Here is a 26,293-nt window from a genome sequence, read left to right on the forward strand (position 1 = left end):
CGATCCACAAAATATGGAACTAGACAAAATATATAAGGTTCTCATCCAATTTAAGAACGAGATACAATACTGGGTGAATTATTACTGCGACCATAACATGCAGAAAACAGGGTCTGCATAAAATGAAAATAATACTATAATGAGGCAGGTTTGTCTCTGATTTTTACCATACTTATCTTCATGATAATCCGGCAGCGGTATTAGTAGAGGAGATGTTATCACCCCTCCACCGACCTCCCCCTCCCCCCCCCCCCCCAAAAAAAAAAGAGATAAAGAAATCTATCGGCAAATCCATAATTATGTATGTGGGTTGTTTTGTAACCCTTGGTACTTTTGTTAGCAAATGTTTAAAGCTGTGTACCATCCCAAATTCATTTCATTACTTATTTGCCAAATATATTCTACCTGCAAAGTTTGTGGCTAATTTAATCGTTCTGACAACCCTTTCAAATGTCTTAACGACGCCCCTGACATCTGCTAATTGCAAATCTTTAAACATATACTTATGAGGTATGGATATCATTAAAATAGGTTCGCGTGTTCCGCACTTTTCTCCTTTCTCAAAACGAGGAGGAATGTGTCCTTTGCGCATCCGACAACCGAGACACGGGGCGATAGGCATGAGCATGTCCTTGATGTGAGGAGTTAGAGCTTTTACCAGAGAAAGGTCTGCCAGCCGACTTCGAGGGTGCGTTCAGACTGGTGAGCGAAGACGTTGTTTTGAGGTGAACTGACTGGTAAACTCCCGGACTAAACGTTTGACTTCTCAAACGTCGGTCTTTCTTGCTTTCATCTTTGGGTACAGCTAAGTTAGTCTTGTCCTTGTTTTCGAGAGCGTTGAGAAGTTGCCGTTTCGACCGCGGTACCACAAGCTGCCCGTTGGTGTTCATGACGCCCTGCTGACTCCCGTTGTTCTTCTGATAAATTACATTCCGGGGAACGCGTATCTCAGTCGAGCGGATCAGTCCCGTGATTGGATCCACCCGGAGTTTGACGTTGGAGGGAACGTCGGGGAAGATATCGGATGCCTTGCGCTCGATCGTCGACGTATCTATATCGGGAATGCCTTCGTAGTTAACCATGTTGTTGGGCATGTTCTGCATTTCAAGCTGCAGCCCGAGACCGAAGGCGTGCGCCATCTGAATATTCCGCTTCTCCTCCAGCCGCTTCTCTCGCTGTCTGCGTCGCAGGAATTGGCGTTGTTTTTCGCGGTATTCTCCGACGATTTCATCTCCGCCGCCGACTTTGACGCTACCGATGGATGACGTTGACGCAACATCGAGTTTGTATTTGGGTTTGCTCTTCCAGCCGTTGGGTTTGTTTAGCATCTGCAGACGATTCAGCATGGCCTCCAAGACCGGCATATAGATCTGGCAAATGAGAAAGCAATAATCTGGGAATTAGTTTTCGTGGGGTGATGAGAAGTTACCAATTCTGAAGAGAAAGTTATCAACGACTGACAGTGACAACAGCCAAAGTATTTTATATTTTCATTTTGGTGTTTAAAAACTATATCTTTCAGACAGTTACGATTGAAGTTTCCTCTACTGTACATTTCGCATTCATCCCTTTTTTCTATGTACGATGTCACGATCTAATGGCTAGTCAAAGACCACACAAATCCCCGACGCAATTCTACGTCATAAAATAACGCTTTTAGCATCGAGGACAACGGTCATAAGATTTAATTTTTGAGTTTTATATATATTTGGTGTGTTTATTCTGTCGGACACTTACGACGGAAGTTCATTCTTTGTTCGAAAGATTCATAATGGGTCTTTTGCAAGAATGTGCCAGAGGTTTGTTTCTACGTTTCGCCCATCGTTATTTTTTCACTTATCGAAACGAAAATGATAACGTCTTATAGTACCTGTTGGTCCCTGACTAGTCGCTTGACTCTTGCTCGCAGTTTGGTTTCTGCCGTTTCTTTGAGTAACGCATACGTGGTCGGACTCTTCTTGACGATCTGCCGCTCAAAGTTATTGAGGTCCAATTCAAAGGTATCCACACCTTGAAGGCACTTGACAGAGAAGCTGTAGGTAGGTAGCCGCAGCAGAACCTCAAAGTCACCTGTTAAACAGATAGAGGTATTTTTTAAAGGTAATATCACTTCATATATTGTGGATCTGTAGCTCTTGATTCATTTACAATGTCTTTATGAAGTGCTTTTATAAATATTACCCTGATCATTGGATTCAGGAGTTCGTGCAGAAATGCGTCTATTCTCCACTCCATGGGGAGTATTCCAGCCAGGCTATATTTGTTTAAGATGATTGATGATCATCCAAAATTACGTTTGCATCATACCGGGTACCTATTTAATGATACCTGGATCGAGAAAAGCAATGTCGATATCTGCTTTGTTTAATAACATAAATGCGGTGCCGGAAACCGAAGCTCCAGTCAAGTTCCTTTTCTCTTTTTTTCTTCCCCTTGTTATTTTGGTGGAGGAAGAATATATTACCTATGTAGTCTCCGGCTCCGATAACACACATGTCGGTGTTCTTGTAGTTCAAATCTTTCTCCGCCTCGGCATAAGTCTCCTTGCGTCTGACGCAGTGTTGGACCCCTCGCCGAGTGCTTCCCGATTCCCAGGAGCTGGATCCGGGATGGGAGGTCCGTGTTCCTCTTCCTGTTCTGTAAATTTACAAAAATAAACTGTTTTAGACTTTGATCTTTTATTTTCTTGATAAAATTTAAAGCACTTTCTTACCTAAACTTTGCTAAATTTGATAACGCTAGCTGCGCATAAGACATTATCTTTGACACGCTACATTTTAGTGACATCTTAAAAACTGAATGCAAACAACAACAAAATTACACAATAACAAAATTCGTTTTGCACTCGCTTTGTTTTGTATGAGTAGCTGATGTAGTCCTATACGTCAGATAAACGATTGCAATTAAATCACAGAGGAACCATTCCCGGCCACCCCTACCAGCATCCCAACTTACTTCACGTCTTTTGCAAACTGGACGTCTTTCTCTGTGCAGAACTTGGGGTACTGCGTTATGTGCTGAACAGTGTCTGTTGAGACCTTAGCGCTCCCTTGGGTGATGAAGTGAAGTCCCTTGACAGGCGCTCCTTGCCTGGCCATGGTGTTGCCATACTGGTACTGGTATCGGGTCAAGCTCATGGTCATCACGCTACGCTGACGTGGTGTCCAGTTCCTAGATGAATAGACATTTTAAAGAGAAGGTTTGGTTCCGGTGAAGGAAAACGTGAGCTTTCTCGGTCTTCCTTTGCTGTACGATAATTCCCCGTGAAAGGGCGCTTACAATATGCCCTCATAACTATTCCCCACCAACTACTAGAAAATAATGATTAATTTGGGACAAAATTGATGACATATGTTTATGACTTAATTTTGTGTGCAGTACTGTTCAGAACTATATTTCGAAGCAACATTGTTACAATTTATTTTCGATTCTATGATTCCGAAATCTCATAAAAACACATTGTTCACTTCATAATCAACCGTTCAATTTGTTCACAATGACATTTTGCTCATCAGAACCGAACGTTCTCTTAAATACCATATCTAATTCTTGTAAAAGCAACTGAACGCAATTTTATTAATATGTAAAATAACGACACGTTTTTATATCCTATTGAAAAACAAATCTTGTACTTGACTATGGACCAGTTAGAAGTGAACTAGAAGTGCTCTTCTAACCTGAAAAGAGGGAAGGTGTTGACGAAGTTCTTCTTGAGGTTGAACTCGTGTTGCTGTGCTGCCTTGAGGCATCGGTTGTAGAGCTCTCTGTTGATGACGATGAGGTTGGTCTGTTGGTTGGCTATGATGGATGCAGTCCGGATAGGGTTATTCTGGACGAGGGCCAATTCTCCAAAGCACTTTCCCGCCTCTGCATTAACAGATTAGAGCATTAACGGGAATAAAGGATGGTTTACTTTCATTAGGATTGAGACCTTGAATATTATTTTTAGATCTGAGTAGCATATGTCTGGGTTCTTGAGAATCCAGCCTCGTTTATCTACTCTCTCTCTGCCTCTCACCCCCTCCCCACTCTTCCCATCTCTTTTGCATTCAAATATGTTTGAGTATGTATATCCACTTTCTTTTATTTACCGTATATCTGTATCTTTTAATTCGCACCCCATCCTATTTCACTCTCTCTTTTGAATATCACACTCCCTTTTCACTCACCACACTCTAAAAAATATTGAGCGAAAAATTGCCCAATTTTTACCCAACATGAGGGCGATTATTTTTCAAACCAACTGTTGGGTAAATTAAATCAAATAAGATGGATAAAATATTATATATATATTATATAAAAGGACATTAAAGCGGCGGAAGGACTCGAACCGCGGACCTATTGATCCACAGTCCTGTGAAATATCCACTCGACCACGACTCCTCTACTGTAAGAATTGAACACTATTGTTGCATATTTGTTGCCCGACTTGCGTTTGCCCAGTAGCATCTGCCCAACTAATTTTGAACATTTAATTGGTTAACTACACATGTAGTAAATTGTTGGGAGAAAATATCTCAAATGTTGGACAAAAATGCCCCAACTTTAATTTGCCCAATAACATTACTCAATAATTTCACCAGTAACTACATGGTTGGTAGAAAATAACCTAATTGTTGGACAAAAATGGCCCAACTTTAATTTGCCCAATAACATTACCCGATTATCATCGGTAACTACAAAGTTGGTAAAAAATAACCCAATTATTGGACCACATTTGCCCAACATCGATTTGTAAAGTAACACCTTCCCAACTTTTTTTTTTACCTTTCATTAGGTAACTTCATATAGTTAATGGTTGAGATAAAATAACCCAATTATCGGACAAAATTTGCCCAAATTCGATTTACCCAGTAACATCTGCCCAACTTTTTTACAGTGCACAAAACCCTTGAATTATTCAATATTTCTATGAAATTCATATCAATTCATCAAAACAATGTTTTGTTCCCATAGCAAAATTCCCACATGATTTATTTGGTTCGGGCTACTCTTTGAAATCAAATTCTCTTCAAACATGTTTTCTCAGAGTCCTACTGGCTCTCAGCATATATTTTTTTCAGACAGACTAACCTAATTCACGGATGTGCACTCCAAAGAGTGACCTTTCCAACTTGGTTGTATTCTGTTTCAGTATATCCTCGTTGTCTTCATCAGAAGAATAATCGAAGTCACTATCAAAGTCGTCATCATAGTCGTCGTCATTATCACTTTCATTTCCATTATTGTAGACATCGTTATCATTTTCGTCCACTAGCATTCCATCTGATGACAATCCGCTATCCGCTTGGCTTTCGGAAGCATCGTCGTCGATGATGATTTCGATCCCATTCGCCGAACCACCGTCTGCTTTCCCGCCAATTCCATCGCCAGAAATTCGGTTGCTGTCGTCTGCCCGCTTATCATCCCGCTCCGCTGGGCTCTTTCTGGTGTTGTCGCCGGATTCCCCGGCGTTTTTCGCACTGGATGACGATGAGTGTTGGTCTTCGGCTGACTTGCTATGCTTTGCGGTCGACGGACGATCTTTTGATTGAGGCACCTTTTCTGGTGATCTTACTCGAGTACTTGGTCTAGTATTTGGTCTAGTATTTGGTATAGATTTCCTAGTCCTGGCCCGGGACGGTGGAGATTTGGACACGTTGTCCTGGTCCTCTAAAGCCTGGTTGATAAACACGGACACCGAGCCTGACAGGATGATGTAAAAGCTGCACATGGATCACAAAAACCGATACAGGTGACATCAAAGTTTGGTTTGCAAATCAGAAATAATAAAACTTAATACCATATTCTGATGTTGTGATTAAATGATAAGATATTACCGAAATAAAACTGAACGATAATTACGATGAATAGTCAAGAATGGGGATAAACATATGATACTTCTATTTATATGTACAAATCACTTTTGGTTGGAAATGTTTAGGGAAAGAAAATAAGTCAGCACCATTTTTGTTAGTTTGGGTATATTGATAATTAACTTAAGCTTATTTCTCCTCACGAGTCTTGTGTTTGTAGTACCAAACGTAATTATTACTAAATTCAAAAAATATATTTACAAACACAAATTATTTTCTTTTTGTTTTCGTTTTAAGTATAAGCCTGAACGTAGTCATTCTCTTATCTTAACCACGTTGTATCGGTTTGTATAAACATATTAACCAAAGCGGATATAATCATATAAATCTTGGCTTTCATTTTCTTTACTTTTTGTAGACCTTTGCTGGCAACATTTTCATCAAAAAGAAGAATCTATTTTGATGGATTAAAAAAAAGAGAGACTTACCAGTCACCCTTCCCTCCTTGTCTGATTATGACTGTATCTGTAGGCACGGATATAAAGTCGCAGTTTCTCACGATATCTTTGACTACATCTGCCAAAAAAAAAAGACAAATAAGAATGTAAATCGTGGTACAACTTACGTTATGTATCTATTTCATAACATTATGTAAGATAAGGGTCAAAGGGTCTGATACTAAATTGCTACTCAACTACTTGTCACGATAAATAATTGACATAAAACGGACAAAGGCCCGTCTCAACAATGAAATTGTTACAGGATATCAAAATATTTATTCAAAATATTGATATAGAATAATGGTTTTCATCATAGTTTTGTGATGTTTGTGCAGGAAGTATTAAAGAAATTTTATTTTGGTTGGAAGCCACACGTTTAATACTATATAGGGTAATTGTTTTTCTTGGGGGTATTGGCTGATCTAGGCTGAAATCATCATCTGGCTTAATATAGCTTCATCAATGAGCTCTCTCTAGATTTCATCCAATTTTTTTGTTTTCATATTCATTTCCTCATTCTGTTCATTAAACGTTTCAATATTTCATATTTCCTTAAGTAAATAAACCATACGGGGTTTGCCCTAGAAGATAACACAGTATTTTGTGTCACGACACACGAACACAGTTATAATGTTCACTTTTCACAGATAACGATAATAACCTAACAACAACAAAAAACAATATGATGACAAAAAATGAGCAGTAGCGTGGCTGGAGGTTGGCATGGGGGCACGTGCACCCCCTCCCTATCGAGTGGTGAAAAAAATTAAAGATTTAAAAAGCGAGAGAAGAGAGAAATGGAAAGGGAGAAGGGGAAAAGGACGGGGAAATAATGACGCCTGGATCACCCCGCACCGCCCCCTCATCAATAAATGTAAAATTGTAAATTAACATTTAATTTCCCGACTAAGAACGGAGCCCCCTTTTGTTCAAGTGCCCCTCAATGGGTAGACTCAGGCTACGCCACTGTAAATGGGGTTACAGCTACTAACAATTACCCCCCCCCCCCCAAAAAAAAAAAAAAAAAAAAAAAATCATGATATCAAGACGTCGATCAAACCAGTAAAGGGGGAGGGCGCTTTCTTTTAAGACGATAACTAGCTGTGTACATAACCAGGGTAAACAAAAAAGGTAAATATTAAACAAGAACACCACTTACAATTCGCGTTCATTATATACGTTTTCATTTGTACCACACATTATGTTACATGTTTGTTCTTGTGTTCATTTGAACTTGGGATCTTCACGTAGGGTAAATATTTATCGATTGTGCCTATGGCGATGGTAGATCTTTTGTGAATGTATTGTGGGAAGGAAATATGTTTAAGAGTGGCATGAAGGTGCAAACGAAGCTGAGCTAATGGGTGAAGAAATATTTGTTCAATTCCATCTTAAAGAAGAAAAGTCATGGACATATTTAAAAAAGATCGCTGTAAAGAAACGCAAACAACTTAATCATGTTCATAATCATAATCCTTGTCACAATAGGCATGTGTAACATGCAGGAAACAAATTTGTGCAATTTGGAATTGATTTTAAAGGAAACCTCATCCCAAGAAATAAATTTACTTTTTTGAGAGAGAGATTTGTTTTATTCTTGCACAAGATTCTCCACCAAAGTGTATGAGCAGCATAAAGCAAGAATAATGTAGTTTTCCAGCACGAAATAGGCATCGCCATTTTCTTGATAACGTGACGTACTATGTGAAGTCGTTTAGCAAGTAAATGAATTCAAATTTATGGATGCTTCCTTCCCAAGTGTGTGTGGTGATGAAGCATTCCATTCACCTGATATTATCCTATTTACTACAATTGCCGGAACGTAAATTGCATACATTATGTTGGTGCTCTTTTGCATGCGGTGAATGTTTATCATAAATGAAATAGATTTGTCAACTGCTATATTTTAGTATTTTTAAATGAATTAGTTACAATTGTTCCCCCGTTATATATTTTTCACCAACTATAATTTCGATCTTCTCAGCTATGATTTTCCTCATTGAAAAGTAAATGTTTTGTTATTAATTTTAAAAGTCTTTACATCTAAATCTTTGTGCATGGTACGTCACATGTTCAAGAAAATGGCTGCGCCCATGTCATGCTAAAAGGCATCACATCATGCCAAAAATATCTTCATTTATATATCTCTTGTACATTTTCGTGAGGGATATCGTACATCAAAGGGTAGAAAAACCTTTCTTTTTTCAGAATACCTACACTTATTCTTTGGGGTGAGGTTTCCTTTTATTTACCCCCCCCCCCCCCCCACTCCTTGCAATCAGTTTTTTTTTCTTTCTTTTGGGGATGTGCTTCTTTTTCACTCTAAATACTCAAATATTAAAATAAGCTACGATTATAAAAATGTTGTAACTCCTCAACCTTTTAAATGTTGATTTAATGGTTTAGTTTTTAGAATGTTACTCAGTTCAATTCGGTTATTTCAATTCCAGCAAATACATTGCAAATACATAGGTAAATACATAAAATATCTACAAACATATACGATTTAAAAAAATATATAGATCTATACAGTATTAATGGAATATATATATATATATATATAAATATAAATAAAATTTGAATGAAATTAATGAAAGGAGAAAATACAAATTTCTAAATCGAAATATTGAATTGAATTCATCTAATTGAGGTTATAAGAACGATAAGTCTTATCTTCACCCCTCTCTCTCTCTTTCTCTCTTCTCTGTTCTTCTCTTCTCTATCTCTCATTCTAGTTTTCTCTCTACCTATACCCCCCTGTTTTCTCGTCTCTCTCCCTCCCTCCCACACTCCTTTCTATTCTCTCCTACCCACCCCTCTCAATCTCTCCCTAAAAGCATCGCTATTATTCCACCGGAGCCCCTAAATATTGTCAGAGGGGATTGGACTTCATGTTGGTCTGCAACTCGACCTGTTCATCAACAAACATTTCGTGCTAAAGGGGGTAAAATCGACAAGTACGCACTTCACATTCCGCCCTCTCACATCACTCCAGAACTCGAATTTCCGTGAAGGTGTGCAAGGGCGTAGCCAGGACATTTTAAATGGGGCGGGGGGGGGGGTGTCTAGGCAGCATACGTCGACAACGAGTTTGTTTGTATGTTTCAAAGTTTGTTTAAAAAAACGGCTCACAAAAAGGATCCCTCGTTTGTCACATTTCCTGAAAACTGTTATAAAGTCGAATTTTTTGTCGACAAGTACCTAAAAAGGCCAGAGAAAACGAATTTCCTCCCAAAACAGCAACGATTGCGGCCAATCAAGTCCTGATTTCTACGTACGTGAAAGTTATTAGCAGGCGTTGAGTTCATGGAGACATTTAGGGTTAAGGTAGAGATTAAAGTTAGGGATAGTGGTATGAGAAGTTGGGTGCGGGTTAGATTAAAAAGTAGCATCTGCCCCTGTTGCTTTAGGAAATATACATTGACGTCATATTCTCGATCATCGTTAACATTTTCTAATCACTATTTATTATACTTTGCCCACTGAATTAAAGAAAATAGGAAATCTTTAATTTGACCGAAGTGTGGATGAGCAAAGGCAGAAAGATGATCAGCGATGCCATTCCCTCTCCACGCACGGCCTAGCTTCCCCGCTCATTTACAGACGCCGTTGACTTTTAGTATGGAGCTGTTAACGGTCCGAAATGTGGAGTACATGGTTTTTACTCATCACGTTTTACCCGAAACAACAATCCGAACATTTTTACAGGAGTTGCTAACATATTTCAGCAATTCCTGCAAAAATGTTCTCGTGTTGTTTTTTGTTGCTCTTTCTTTACTTTTTTGTTTGAAGTGCGATGGGGGCGGTCGGTACATCAACAGCTAGTTGGGTTAATGTTAATCTCATTGTGATCCCTGCACTCTTCTTCATCTTTCATCAGAACACATCTACTGGGAAAAGTCGTCCTGGTAGACTTCAACTAGTCTAAAATAAACAGACGCTATATCGCTCCAGGATTCAGCCATGTTCAAAACATCGTGTTTTTCCACCAGATTCTATCAAATTTACGTAATCCAAAAATTACCAGGAATAAGAAAGAAATGGATAGCTCTTTACTTTACAAAATGCAATTAGCCTTTTCTCCTCGTGTTATGCACATCGACATACATGTACGAGGCGGAGGCTCGAGAATTTTGATCACTGCGGTACGGCAACATTTGGGTAAATGTCACGTCCTATTCAGACAGCTGTACAATTGGAATATATTTTCATGACGAATGACCTTAACACTATAAATTCATGCATAGTGCACTGCTTGTGGTTTCCACCATTAAAGATGTTCTCTAGTTGTCTCGCTCGTAACAATTTAGAAACTAAGAGAAATTACATTAGAACAAGATGCTATACCTCCTCTCTGTAGGGCAAAACATTATTGCAACGACAGTCTACTGTCACAAAACAAAACAAAAACAAAACTGTCAACCCAAGTGAGTGAATTCAAATTTAATATATTTTGTCTTACAGTATATCTCAATCGATTTTATTTTCAGCCAAGGAAAGCTTTGATAAATTTGAAAAATGCTTCGAAATTTCACCATCGTTAATGGTAATCGTGATAGTTTACAATTGGCATGTCAATCATTAGCAATTTACGAATTGCACCACACTGGGAACAGGTTGTAGCTATTAAGGTATATACCCAAGAAAGATATTGATACTTTATTTTGAAATGCACACCACCTTAAATTTGAATACAATACCTCGGATTGAATATAGCAAAGTAAAAGTACCGAAAGTCGCGTGTAATAAAAAATAGCATTTAGCTTTTATTGTTCATTCCAATTGAGTACAAACAGAGAAATGCGATCAGTTTCTGGCATCACATTTCGATACACCTGATGACAATGGCGATAATATCATCACCATGATCTTTATCCCATAAGCTCGCGTGCAGTATCCATTTCAATTGATTATATCCCAAATGAGTTTAGGATCCATCATTGGTATATTTGTTTCCATATCTCACTGAACGTCAAGCGAATATCAACATAAATTGTCTCATGTATGTCGCCACTTCGACATAGTGTATGTGACAGATTGTGTCAGACGGAATTTGATAGGCCTTTAATGAGTTAATCTGTGATGAAAGCAAAGATGGAGAAAATGATGATGATGACGATGGTGGTGGACTGGTGGTGGTGGTGTGGTGATGGTTACGAGGATCTTGATGATGATGATGAGGAGGAGGAGGAGGAGGAGGATGACGGGGGGTTACGGTAAGGATGGTGATGATATCGACAACGAAGATGATGACGAAGATGGTAATGGTTATGATGTTGGTGATATTGACGAAATAATCCAACAATCAGTTTACCAATCATCCAGCCGTTTCTTTGAGGCATGCTCACAAATAAAATTGAGTTTGAAATTGGTATTTAGTTTACTACTAAGAAAGCATGTACTAGCTAACTAGCATATGCTTTTTAAACACCCACCTAGTCTATACGGCTGATTCCCATCAGAAGGACTTCGTAATTGCGGATTAATAATTCACCAAAGGGTATACCAGCGCATCGATGTGGTTTCGAATCCGGGACCTCCCGGTCATACGAAACCAATCATCTACCACTGAGCCATCACGCCTACACCGTACTTGTTTAAAGACTCCACTATAACACCCCCCCCCCCCAAAAAAAAAAAAAAAAAAAAAAAAAAAAAATACCCCCCAAATGTTGACATGAATTTTGTTCATGCATGTCGTCGATTCGACATCATGGCTTGAGACGGCATGTCTGTGGGATTAGATAGGATTAGATGAGATTAGGTAAACCAGTCTGTGATCCAAAGCTAACCAGGCTCGACACCCGAGAGACCCGGATCGGCTTACAAACCTGGGAATTCGAGACTCTTCGTCAACTTACCTGTGGGACAACTAAATATTTCCAATATTTTTCCACCAAAATTTGCCCTTTTCTCCTCTTTGTTGCGAATAAAATGCATTATAAATCTTTTCTCCTTCTCTTTTGTTTCATGCTTCGGCGTGACACTCAAAAACTTCATATTTTTCGTGAAATATTCAGGTCACTAATCCGCGATACTTTATCTTTCTTTTTTGTGGGACAGAGAGCCGAGACGTGACCAATGTCACGAATACAAGCAAAGATACATTCTTTTATAGCTCATGTCACCTGCTCTGAATGATACCACTAACTTCAACTTCTTATTTTAAATAAAATATATTGGAAAAAGCTTGGTAAGTGCTTTTATTTTGTTGGCAAACCGAAACTAGGCAGATTCTCTGTTACCAGCTCGAAAGAAGTAGTGTAGTGGTGGTTATTTTACCTGACTGCTAAGAAAGCATAAATGCTTGTTAGTAAGCAACTGACAGCTTTAGGTCCTCTCCGAGAGACCTGGTAATGAGGTGCCAAATGGCACTAGCGCATCGCCTTGGTTTCGAACCCGGGTCGCCGGATTACGAGACCACTGCTCTACCAACTGAGCTATCGCGCCTCCTAATGAAACTATTAGCAAACAGAAAAGAGGCAAAATGTATTAAATGGCAGTTCTCCGTTTGGAAAAGTTGTGTTGATTACACTGCAAATCTTTAAAAGATGCACCCCAAATTAGGAAAAGGATCGAAATAATCTGTTTAATGAATGAAGGATGTATAATAGGCTGATTTTAGCCTTAGTGGTGTGATCATAATAGAGAATAAGAGCTGATTATAATGAGCATAAAATAATGAGTTTCAATTATATCGAGCGGTCTTCATATTGCATGATACTTGAAAATAGATAACTGTAAATTAAAGGGAGGGAGGGAGGGCGATGCCCCCGAAAGATTGTATATAGTAAACCATCTTCAAAAGAGATCTTATTATTTCATATGACGGAATATTACTAAATTTTGTATAAACACATATATACAATTATACACAAAGAAATGTAATATGCAGTTGTTTGTCCAACCAAATAATTAGTATGATTTCTAAACAAAATAGGCAGTTGCGCATAAACCTGCTAGAACTTTGGGGGTAAACCGTCAGTTCTTTTAATGTTAACCGACGGTTCTCGAGACCAACAGGCTACTATGAAAACGGCCCACGAGACCGACTCTGTTGGACTTGCTGACAAGTTACGTGAAGGTTCTCGAGATCGACGACCCACGAGACCAAATGCTAGCCGAAACGACCGTCCGGCCACTCTCGCGGACCTTCTGAGTTCCTTTTTAGGATTGTCGGTCTCACAGGCCGTCGGTTTCGTAAGTTATCAGTCTCGCAAAAAGCGTCTGTTCTTTTAACAAATAGCTTACACTTTTAGCTTTAAAACACCTCTTGAATATTACGCTCAATAATGTAAACTGTGTATCTTTTCGTCCTTGCGACACCCCCTAGACCAAAGTTCCAGACAACTACCCTTAACACCCCCCGCAAGTACATCTCGGACAATTTCATCCCGATGAAAACAACAACCCTTTTATAAACCAAAGGTATATCTCCTCCCAAGTTACCCCTTGACCTTTAGGAAGAACAGAGCCGTTTTAATAATGGCTCTAAATAGAGCTTTCTAGCCGTTTTTAATTCTTGGTTTGTATTTTACTGTAAAGTGTATTCTTGTATGTATTTGAATTTTGAAAATAAAACAAAACAAAACAAAACCAAATCCCATCAGATTAGTCTGTAGAGGTTCATTGTCCCACGGGCTATTTCGGGGTATTCATTGTCCGAATGTATTTGACAGTAAGCTTTATACGGTAGGGGCAGTTGTCGAAGGGTAGGAGTATAGGATGGTAGTCGAGGGGGCAGTTGTCCAATATAATGGTCGGGCAGTGTTAGAAATTGAAAGCGAGGCAAAGGCAACCGGAGCAGGTCTCGTACAATCTCCCTATATGATCATCTTCATATCAAACACAATCTCGTAATCTCATCTTATAGATTTATGTCTAGATGTCGAAATCACACTCCCGTGAATTTGCAACAGATGTTACCGTTCATGGAGAAAATGATATTCTTCATTTCTCTCTTCTTCCAAAGTCCCTCGATAAATGAATCTGGCTTTATCTGGACGAGGAGTGGGAAGATATGATATATTCCTCAAGGTCAGAAGAAAATATGATCTTAAATTATCATAAAAGGGCGGATCAAGAATTCTGTCAATGGGGGGGGGGGGGTGGAAGCCGACAAATCTCTCGTAAGCAAACAAAAAGGTTTTCACGGTTTAAAGGTTCCTTTTGGGTCTTAAAGTTTTAAAAGGAACCACAAGAACGCAACACAATGGGGGGGGGGGGGGGGAGGTATTAAAGATACGGCACTTGTGTTTTAAAAAAGGTGGGTAAAGGTCGGTTGTGCCCCTTCCCCCGTCCTTATCCGCCGATACATCAAGTGCCAAGTAGGAGATCAACTTCTCGTCTCCGTCTCAGTTTCTATCGCTTGCGGCGTTGGGTACATAATAGGCTTTCATAATGAAACAAGATATCAATTGAAACATTAATATGAAACGTTATAGGAACGAAACACTATTTGGCACGGTAGCTTTCATCAAATATTCCGAAACACATTTGCACAGCAATGTCAATATGTAGTATCCATTAACTGTACATTCTGAACTTCTTTTGAACTTTAACATACGATCAGTGGCACATTCTTCATAAATAGACTCTGTGTACTCTATCAAATTCATTCTAAACATTAAAAATATGCTCTATGGTAATAGATGAACAATGCCATAGGAGTACAAGCCGTGGAGCTGACGGGTTGCAGCCCCCCCCCCCTCCCCGGCTCCGTCCCCCATGCATTTTGACAATTCCAATATCCAGGCATTTATTATCTCGTATTCGGGAATCGAGGTGCCCGAATAACACGGCAGCGAGATGCCCATATAAGTCTTATTATGGTGGTTTTAAACAAAATGACAAATAGCATTTCAGTCAACCATAATGAAGTGCCATTTTCACTGGCTCCCAAAATTAAAAAACAAGAAAGTTAACATACGGGCACATCCGAAGGCCTACTTATAAGACTGTAGAAAGTTCCAGGAATTTCAAGGGCCCCTTAAAATACGAGCATGGATTTTGAGCAAACGGCAACTTTGAAAGCGTTCAATTTGACCACGACATGTTTATGATTTACAAATGTTCAAATAATATCAATGTTTGCTTGAAAAGTAAACATGCACTTTGCTAATGCTCCTTAACCTAAATAATTATCAGTAATCGAAGTCCAAACATGATGTGGGACTATTATGATATGTGTTTATGCATCATAGTTTGCATTTAAGATTTATAAAACAAAAAACGTTTCATAAGAAAAGTGTGCCCCTAAATAACTGGAGTTTACATTCCTGTTTAATCATGTTAAAACAAACTGTGCTTGACATACGGGCTAATGTATTTATGTTAGTGATTTTGTTTTCATTTATTCTTATCATGTACTAAATGTTGATTGAAGTAGGGAGCATGGATGACTGATGCTAACAAACTTTTACCTTCTTTTCCTTCTTATTATTCATTTTATACTTATCCTCCTCCTTCTTCTTCATCCTCTTCTTCTCCTCCTTTTCCCTTTTTATCTTTTTCTTATACCTTCTTCATTATTCTTTTGTTTAGTCAACCTTGCAAATGTAACGGATATTTAGTACTGTATATTAAACATACGGTGCAACACGGGAAATATCAGGAAGACGAAATGCCAGAGAATTAGGCTATACAGAGTGAATTGAGGGTTTAAAAGGGGCGTATTACCGTCTTTTCTCATTGTGCTCCCTCTATCCTCGCCTTTCTCTCTTTTTCTTCTTCTTTTCTTTCATCACATTACAGTATTTGTCCACTCCCCCATACTTATGCTGCCCAGTGTATATTGTGTGAATTCGTGCTCTTGGCCAGAAAAGTAAACGATAATTATCTTCATCAATAGCCGCATCAATATTGAAACGGTTCTTCCTGAGAGCCATGCAATCATAATCGCCCGGCGCAAAGCATAAAAGGAATATCTTTCTACCTAGTATCCATCTACCTAGCCTGGGTAGAAAGTGGCAAATACAGATTCATGCCTTCCCAAAGGACATGGATACCGCACAAGGGCCCCATGGAAGAACAACGGTTCTCTGTCATTACAGCTGAAATGAAATCTGCCGTATTTGAAACTTGAATCACCGTTATGTATTTTAATCAGGCGCGTACGCAGGATTTTTTCAAGGGGGGGGGGGGGGAGGTTTAAAATTTTGAAATCGGGCCGAAATTTCGCATCGGGGGGGGGGGGGGGGGGGTCGGGGGGGGGGGGGGGGGGGGGGGAAGGACACTTTTTTTTTTTGGTCTTAAAATTTGAAAATTGACATTTTGCTTCGTTGGGGTGGGGGTAGGGTCATCTTTTTTAGGTCAGCCATGGGAATAATTTTTTTTTTTAATTATTATTATTAAAAAAAAAAAAAAAAAAAAAAAAAACCAAAGGGGGGGGGGGGGTTTTAAGGGGTTTATACACATAAAAATGCCAAAGGGGGGGGGGGGGGGGGGGTTTAACCCCCTAAACACCCCCCCCCCCCCTGCGTACGCGCCTGATTTTAATTATGTGTTTTTATGTATTTACAGAAATAAAAACAAACAAACAATCAAACAACCTGTCTTCTGTGCTTTGAAGAGTCCACTCATGTTCTGGAACCATGGTATAAGGAGATCAACCTCCCGACCGTCCCTGTCTTGGGGATCCTTCGAGATCAGAGCAACCACCTTGTCATAGTTGTGCGCCATCACACCGACCTGACCAAAGAGAAAGGGGGTAAACAGGATCAGAAAGAGTCAAGGGCGATTGCAATGCCCTATCGTACTGCCTAACATGCCTTCTTCTTCTTCTTCTTCCTTTTCTTCTTCTTCTTCTTCCTCTTCTTCTTCTTCTTCTTCTACAAACCCCGCAACGGTTTTGCCTCGTCACATCTGAACGAGCCTTTATTATTACAAAAATCGTAAAGGACCAAAAATTACAGAAAATCAGAACATGCGGTGAGCAAACATTTCTGTCAAACTTTTAAAGCGGACGACAAACTTGTTTTCTGCTCTATTTATTCTACCTCATGCACATCGAGAACAAACACTCATTTCATATAAAGATCAACACATTATGAATATAAATTAAACAACCAGCAGTGTGTGTTTGCCCAACTTCTGGCTTTTGACTGAAGTCCAATCAAGGCAACCTATTTACATTCTATGCTTCAAGATCTAGATGTTCATGGGCGTCTTTAGAACATTTTAAAGGGGTATACAAATTATTTTTATGATAAAAAAGTTAATGCTTTTGATATCGTTTATTGGGTTAATTTACAGTGCCTTCTTGTAAAACAATGCTACAATCTACAATCATTGATGAGGCCAGAGAGGTTAAACAAGACTTAATGAATGAATAAATATATGAATAAATGCAGAACTATAGTGAAAATGGTCACTTGTTAAAAAGACATCGATAGAAGTAAAATAATAATATTTCCCTTATACTTTTGAATTTGCCGTCAAGGTTAAAATGGGGCCTAAATTGGTAACAAAGTTTGCCCACAACATTTTGCCGATTTGAGGATGATCAATTTGAGCTCTTTCAAAAACACCGGTCTGAGATTTATCCGAAAAGGGGACAAATAACTTGAATCTTGAACCGTGAAACTTGATTAATCGGGCAAAAAATGGTTAATGTAAGATTGCCAACAAGTTTAACGACCCGTTAATCTTAATTATTGTATTTTTCACACCATGCGTATCGATTTCATAATGCATTTTATTGAGGCGTTTGTATTGCGTGATTTGTTGCGGTAGTGTTGCGTGGACATATTATCGGACAAACACTTAAGAGAAGAAAAAACGCCGTCAATGTTGTGATATGTCAATGTGTGCCATTTTGTTGCATTGCAATATACATTTCCATAAAGTGACATTTTTGTCCAGATGGTACAGCGAAACAAGTTGGTCTAGTCTAAACCTTTTTATTGTAAATTTACGTACACCATATCCATCATACATTACCTGATAAAGTCTTTTTGATATTATTGATAAATTACTTTTAGCACGTTTTTTTTTCCTTCCCGTCAAATAAATGAACTAGTGACGACGAAAGAAGACAAACAGATAGAGGTGAACAGGCTTCTATATATGAACAGTGGAACAAAGAGTGAGCCATAGTAACAACGCATGTACGGGTCATTCGTGATAGCAAAATAGACTTTGAAATCACATAGAAAATTATAGATACATAAAATAGGGAAAAAACAATTCACAGTCTTCAACTTTGACTCGAATATTTGCATGAACGGGAACTTTTTCACTTGTATCCCAGAGGCATTTTGTGTTTGGCACGCGCGGCTATTATCAGAAAGAAAATACAATTATTTAGACACCGGAGCCAACATGTCGTGCGGATGTCGTGTAGCATGTGTAGGTCTATATTATGCTGGACAATGGATGTTCTTTGGTTTTCTAAATACACATTGGTCACAATTCTGCTTGAATGACTGAAAGTATTGTAATATGGAAGACAGTCAGATTAGTAGTTTACAATTAGGATATGTTTGTTGATAGGTTGTCAGGGAGAGGAAAGAATCCATCAAACAATAATGGTCAAGCAAGAGTTACTGTTTGATGATCAATCAATCAGCTACTCTGTCAACAAAATGTCAAAATCATTTCATTGACTGATAATCTTCAATGGTGATTATGAATAGGAAGCACTCGATGAGGCTATCCGAAGGTTCGTAAATTTTCCATAAAAGGGGGTTCATAATTAATTCCGAAAATCAAATGAAATTCTTTAATCGGAAGGTGCCTAATTCCGTCATTTTCGGAATTATTAATTTTTTTCTTCATTTTCGGCATTACGAACTTTTTGAACTATGAACCTTCGGGAAAACGGACAAGTAACCTCATGAATAAACGACAGGGCGAAAGGTATAACATTAAGCAAAAAAATCCAGGAGAACAGAACCAGATCTCCCGATTTTTAAGATTTTGTTGCTTGCATCTCGTAACATCATTATCACAGAAAGATTTAGTATGGTCAATCAAAATAACGAAGCAACGAATGTTGAAGATCAATCAGTCAAATTAAATAAAATGTAAACAGTCAAAAGTCAATTTCATTGATTTATAATTACCATAGATCTTACATGGTAATCATGCCGTCATATCCAGCATAGGATAGAGCTGGCGTAACCCATCCCCCCCCCCCCTTCTCCCAAAAAAGAAAAGAAGATTTTGGACTGCCCAGTTACATTCTGCCTTTCCATGTAGTGGGGTTTTCGCCACCGTTTATGGTTTAAATATTTCTGCTTACATCAATGCGACAATGAGATACATTACTGTACCTTGTTCGAAGGTTGCGATTATGTTACAAGACAGTGTCTACTCTTTATTTACTATTTATTTTTACGCACTTACTTTGCATACAATTTTGGTACGGAATTGTACAATCGGCTTGTTAATTATGATTTGTAAGATATGAGTCCACCTACATTGTTTTATTACGTCAGGTTAGCATCTGGAAGCTTTCCAGACATCAGGGGCATATAAAGAATCAGAGAAGATTATTTTAATGCATTCGTAATTTGTTCGACCAAATTGATCAAACATTGAAAACTGAATTCTTGTATATCACTACTGGCGAGCTGGACATACGAATACGACTATTAAATTGTTATACTTCGCAGGAATTTAGAATCATCGATTCATTAAAGATTCCATAATGTATATGGTAGGCCTACAACTTGCTTTTTTACCCCCACCACATCTTAAGACTTCCAACCTCAGACATACCAAGGAGTTAGTAACTCCTTGGACATACCAACCTTCCTAACCCCAAATCCTTTCCATCATCGTGATAATACTTTCATGATTTACATCACACCTTTAAATCTGTCGATAATTTGATATCTTTAAAACGTATAGCGGAGGAAGGCCGACCGACACCTGATAATGTAGGAATCATAGCGTATTGAAAAAGAGAGTTGTGACAAGTGCGTCCGTACCGCTCATGGGTCATTTCAAGGAGCTCCAAAAAGTTTGCTCTCACATACAAACTCTTTGAGAGGGAACTATTTCGGCTCTCCATGTCTTTTGACCTCTGAACGAGCCTGACTTCCGTTGACATAACTATTTGTACTCCAGTAGCTATGATAGGTATCATGTGGTGAAACCAAATTCGGATTTATCGACATCTGTCGCCTGTCATCGCTCTGGGTCTCGACACCAAGTTTGATTTGCAGTTAGATCCATCAGAGTTATTCTAGTCCCTCCGTTGTAAGCAAATCGAACTGTTGAAAGAATCCTGTCTCAGAAGATAGACAAAATTAGGGCCTTAACTCCGAGTTGTTCCACTCGCTGACGGACGGAAAAGTTCAACTTTAAACAAGCACTGAGATCGGAACGAACATTATTTTAAAGGAACATGATTTCTTAATTTTAAATCATTCACTTGTATCTTGTATGTTGGTCAGGATGGCGGTTTAAAACGGGAGGATTAAAAAAAAAACGAAATAGCGAAAGGTCCAGTATTATAACAAGGCACTGCTGAGGTCGGAGTGCGTATTTAGAGAAATAAGATCTCCCGATTTTCAATTATTCACTTGCATCTCGCACATAGAGCTATGATACGGGGGGGGGGGGGGTGGGGGGGGGGCTTTGGATAACCGATAGAGCGAAAGTTCCGGGGGAGATCATAGCGCGCATTTAAAAGTACAAGAACACTGATATACCAGGTATAAATGTCAATCATTCGCTTGCCTCTCGTGATGTCATAATCACAGAGAGATTCAATATGGATATGATGGCGGTAGGAGGTTTTAGATAGCCGTTAACGCGAAAGATCACATTTAAACATGACCCTAGGGATCTCTCAATTAAATCATTCACCGGTTACCGGTCACATGGTCATGTTACAGAATGTTCAATCTTATGATATCTTAATCACTGGGGATTCTAACGGGCGGTTTTAAAGAGCTTAAAAAGCGAAAAGTTTATCTTTGAACAAGACTCAGGGGAGATCAGAGCAAGCATTTAAAGGAACATGATCTCCAAATTCAACAATTTACTTTCATCATGTTGTGATTGCGTGTTCAATTCTAGATCTTAAAAATTGGAATATTCTAAAACGAGAAAAAATTGAAGGTTTTGAATTACCGAGAGAGTGGAAGGTTCAGCATCAGAAGAGACCCTGGAGACATCGGAACGTATATTAAAGGAACAAAATCTCCCAATCGATCCATCGCTTTCATCATGTTATAGTATGTTAACATTCTATACTCTCTTTATAAAGGAGGATAAAACAGGATTGATCAGCATTAAACAAGACCCCAGAGAGAAAGACCCATTCGACACCACTTAAAGGAACACAATCTTGAAATTCAATCATCCACTTGCATTCCTCTGATCGCGTGTTTAACTGTTCATTTAATTTCATAATCACTGCAGATTCTTATGAGGATAAAGTTAAAGCGCGAGGTTTTGATTAACTAATGTTCAAAGCGAAAATGGAGTTTCACAAGTCGTCTCCGGTTGCGGAAATTCAAATCATGAATGGTTCTCTAGTTTCTCAAACGCTCCGATGGTATCACGATATGCAGTTCTCTCTCTTCCCCCCTCTTCGTCTTCTTCTTCTCCTTACTTTTCCCTTTCTTCTATTTGTTCATGCTTTGCATCACAAAAATATATGAGTTTTCGAAAAGCAAAACAAAAACAGCAAAACTATTATATGAAAGTTGCCAGCCAAAGTTTTACTTGAATTTAAAAAAAATTTAGTTTCAAATAAACATACTCAATATTAATATTGTTGTATCTTGGTTATTACCAATATTTTTGCTCTCATCGAACTGGTATTAGTGGATGAATAAATCCAAAGTCACGTCAAATCTCTGAAATTGTTAGAAAAACACAATCAAAATCCACTTAGGTAGAATTCCATCAAAGCTTATTGACTTAGTATAAAAAACGGCAACATAACTACAAATTTAGGTTGTTTCCAAATTTAACAATTACGGAACATTTGTCAATTTTATCTTTTTCGACCTTTTCGCTGTGTGACTTTAACCTTGATAGTACGCAAGCTGTTCCGGCAGAAATCTCAAAACTGAGACTGTTAAAGAAGATAATCTTTTTCTGGAAATGTTTTTCCCCGTGGGGGTCCATCAGATATAGAAACCATATTCGAACATTAATGTGAACCAGGGAGATGAAATTAGAAACAGAGGGGTTCAGAGGGATGAACAAATAAAAAGAAAGACTGAAACCAAACAACAACAAAAACACCACAAAAAACACGGAAGTACAGAAAATGTATTTACAAACTGATGTGAAGCCCTAGATATTTTGACCCAGACAACATCAACAAATATAATATATCTAATGATCGACATGAGTTCATAGCCTTATGGCTTGGATCATACCAAGTAGCAGGGTAAATAGTTATTTTAATGTTAATTGAATTTAGAATGACAATGCTTAGCTGATTTTTTTAAACACCTTTAAAATCTCAGAATAAATTAAGTTAAATGCTAACCTCAATCATTGACTACACGAACGCAATGTGTGCACAATCTCCAATTTATGATGGGTCATTGCTCTCCTATCATTTTCTTATCATGAACAAAGAAATAATGAAGTATACAGGCCATTAGACCATCCACCTGATCAGATATACTTCAGGCAGGCTCAAGTATTTGTCAAGATAGGAATGATAGGAAGTTAATAGATTAATTAGGAAACAATGGGACGGAAGCTTGATTTATATAGGTTGACAAACCTTTAAAGAAAAGAACTTGATCGATGGAACGGGTCAATATTTGACCAACTGCGGGTAGAACGGAGCGACAAAGGCATTTATGATCCGACCAGCAAAGGCACCGTGCAATATTATTGTCGGCTACAATGATCATTTAAAGGCGGATCTTTTGAAGACATATCATTACTACTGCTTCCACGGAGATGTCTTATTTTACATTGAAATGACTTGACATGGTTTATTTATTTTTAGAAATCCTCGCAGTCATCAAAACTGCATTGTGATTTGTACAATAACTGAGAATTATGAATGACTACGGGTCTTTATGTGAAAACTGGCAATGCGATTAATGGTATAATTAATCATTCTAATTCTAACATTTGAAATTAATTGTACCAAGTTTTGTCAGCCCCATTGTTATTTGAATGTTTTAGTAATGCTATGTTGATTTGGAGTAAAGGGTTTACTTGAGGTAAAACACTACCGGCTCGAAAATATTTGCATTAGCAGTCAAATGACTGAATTGCTCATAATTAAAACTTTCAGTAATCATGCACTAATAATGACCGTTTTTCAGTACAGCAGATCATTGAATTTATCAAAATCGTATGAGAAGAAGGAGCGAACAATTTGTTGTATTTCAAATGTCAATTCATATTGTTCCATCGCACCAAATATTAAGTGGGAATCTTTTTTTAGTTCTTGCGTGTGAAATTCAACTCATGGTTATGACAAATAAATGAATATACAATCATGCATTATGTATATTCATGATTGTATGAATAGGGGCGAAATGTTTGACAACCATGAAAGCCCAAGATATCTACAACAAATTTTTAGGAATATTTGCAAACTCCTATCTTCTTTGTCATGTTCGCCCTATGACTTGAACCTTCGCAGGAAACAAGCTGTTTCAATTCAAGGCAATCCTCAAAACTAAGACTCTGAGAAGATGATCAAGGGGACCCCCAGATAAATTAGACATTTGAACTAAACATCAAAAGGTTTGAACTAATATTTTAAAAGCAAGCACGTTTGAGCATCTACATCTGTGTTCTGTATTATGGTCTTTGATTTTAGAATAATACTAACAATTGCAAGGAGTCCTGCTGGTCTGTTAACATTCCAAGGGTCTTGTTTGGAATACCCAAGATTTGAAGTTTATTTTGACATTCATGTTTGTTTGGAAGGAAAGACACGAACTTTAGACGGATATACCTTTGAAATTGGGCTGCAAGTTCTTGTCGCGAATCAAAATTACATTCTTTTGAGCCCCCCCCCCCCCCAACAAAAAGAAATGAAAGAGAAAAATAGAGGTACGCACACCATCTTAGTCTCTTCTTAAACAACCATTGTATTTCCGACAACTAAAACATTTGCGGCCATCCTTCCGCCCCTTATATCTTCTCGAAATATCAGTCTGTAAATGAGAAATTCAGTGAGCATAGTACGTCACCATGGCAACGAGTGACCTTTGCAATGTACACTCTGTTTGCCATACACGACCTTGTTTTCAACCTCCGATGGCAAAACTAATAATCAATAACTAGATTCAGATTTCTCCACCCTACCTTAACACTGTCTTATGAGATTTGTTCATTGCACTGATTTTTCAAAGGCAGATCTAGGGAGAAAAACAAAATGCCCCCCTAAAAAAAATCTGGAGAAAAAAAAACATATTGTCAGATTGCACACAATACAAAGAAGGCTAATATACGGCTATCTCAGTGAAAGCATTATTTGAGAAAAAGAATGTTAGATCAAGCATTATTGCGAGATAAAATGTAAAAGTTCATTTTAATATTTATATGAAAGTGTACATTTTCAATAAAAAAAAAAACGCTCCTCTTAGTAAAGCACTAAAGTGGCATTATCAAGTCCGAAACGAAAGAACATAATAAAAGAACCGTCGTAAAACCCCATATATAGAAATAGAAGGTGGATTATCAAGAGCGTGTCATTTTGATTTATTCTCGTTTCAAAACATTCATGCTCAAAATGTTTCTTTAAAGCAGTGAAAATGAAGTTAATCATTTTCATATAATAAACAATTGTTTTAACGTACACTATTTGAATATCAACCAGTAGAAAAAGCAGAACTTAACTGATCTTCAAAGTATCATTTTCGGTCATTGTTTATGCTTCCATCATCAAACTTCCTATTTTCTCCTCCGTCACCGAATTATCCACTTCTTCAAGAAAACATTTTTATCAACTTTTTATTTCTGAGATGAAAAATTATGCATTTAATTTCACGGTAACGTTAACCGCGCAACAACTGTTCTTAAAAAAGTTGAGCAACACAGCAATAATGTATTTAGTATAATGGGGGGGGGGGGGGATGCTGCTCAATCTCGGTTAAGATATTATGGTACAACAATAAAACGAAAATGTTACTTCTGTTAATATTCCAACGAATCGAATGCTCAGTCTCTACTACACAATAATGGCGCCTCATCTCTTCTTTATATCAAAATATTCCGAAAAGAAAATAAACATGAGTAAAAAGTAGGCCCTATTTTCATTTTGTAACCAACTACTGTATATTTTTTTCGCAGAGTTTTTTTTCTTCATGTTATTTTGTTTTTACCCAACAAGGTAGTCTGTAGAGTATAGAAGACAATCAACTCTCGTTGCTCATAACAAAGGATAACACAACTTACCTCTTCTTTTTCCTCCTTTTGAGTAATATCTGAACTCCCAAAAAAGGAAGAATGTTGAGGTAACGCTGTTAATATTCCAAAGCGTCTATAGCTTTATACTACAAAGTAATGGCGCTTCAATCTCTTTATATCAAACTATTCCTACAAATTCTGGCGTGTTGTTGGCAGGCCTACGAGCAAACAACTCCAGAGGATTGATATCTTGTCGACTCGAGCAGTTGAATGTGGACTCCAAGGTACTTGAAAGAGAGGCTGGGAGCTACCTCGCACATCACCTTTTACCTCGTCAACTGATTACAAATGTTTGCAAGGTGAGGTGAGAGCATGAACACCAAATGAGGCGTGCGATACAGGGATTATGAATGGAGTTGCGAAGGTGAGTCGTTGCGGTCGGTTGGTCGGTCCAACATCTATGGCATTCTTGGGGCGGCATAGTCGTTGCTTCGAAACCATTGGCGTTGGAACACGGCCATCGAGAGGAGGAAAATTGGCTATGCAACGCTTCGAAAAACACAGTGAACTTTGTTTTTGTCACCAAAAAGCGATCTAAGTTGACGACTTGACATGATTTAATTGGTTGGAGAGATAGTTATAAAGTGGTCGAGGGGGCATTGTGGCACATCCCCTAATCAAACGGGGGACATTATAGAGAAG

General features: G+C 38.2%; 1 protein-coding gene across 2 annotated transcripts; it reads right to left on the reverse strand.

Moving 5' to 3' along the window:
• Nucleotides 1-238: 238 nt before the first annotated feature.
• LOC100893690 lies at nucleotides 239-25,901 on the reverse strand. 2 transcript variants are annotated; one of them, XM_011676496.2, is made up of 9 exons: nucleotides 25,640-25,901; nucleotides 16,846-16,984; nucleotides 6,284-6,371; nucleotides 5,074-5,705; nucleotides 3,678-3,867; nucleotides 2,956-3,171; nucleotides 2,465-2,637; nucleotides 1,871-2,070; nucleotides 239-1,370 (listed from the first exon to the last, which is right to left on the reverse strand). In XM_011676496.2, exons 2-9 carry the CDS (start codon nucleotides 16,973-16,975, stop codon nucleotides 561-563), a joined length of 2,439 nt encoding a protein of 812 aa, XP_011674798.1. In that variant the 5' UTR covers nucleotides 16,976-16,984; nucleotides 25,640-25,901; the 3' UTR covers nucleotides 239-560. The 2 variants fall into 2 exon arrangements, with proteins under 2 accessions (XP_011674798.1, XP_011674797.1); XM_011676495.2 differs by lacking the exon at nucleotides 25,640-25,901 and having other exon boundaries at nucleotides 16,846-17,073.
• Nucleotides 25,902-26,293: the final 392 nt, after the last annotated feature.

The sequence above is a fragment of the Strongylocentrotus purpuratus genome, unplaced genomic scaffold (genome assembly GCF_000002235.5).
Source record: "Strongylocentrotus purpuratus isolate Spur 01 unplaced genomic scaffold, Spur_5.0 spur5_scaffold_6, whole genome shotgun sequence".
Taxonomy (NCBI): Eukaryota; Metazoa; Echinodermata; class Echinoidea; order Camarodonta; family Strongylocentrotidae; genus Strongylocentrotus; species Strongylocentrotus purpuratus.

What these genes read in the sequence shown, in the direction of transcription:
- LOC100893690 (XM_011676496.2), bottom strand. Translation starts at nt 16,975, where the DNA reads ATGGCGCACAACTATGACAAGGTGGTTGCTCTGATCTCGAAGGATCCC. An exon ending in CTTCAAAGCACAGAAGACAG is followed by an intron (nt 6,372 to 16,845) that starts GTTGTTTGATTG and finishes TTTTTTTGGCAG; the next exon opens with ATGTAGTCAAAGATATCGTG. An exon ending in GACTAGTCAGGGACCAACAG is followed by an intron (nt 1,371 to 1,870) that starts GTACTATAAGAC and finishes CTCATTTGCCAG; the next exon opens with ATCTATATGCCGGTCTTGGA.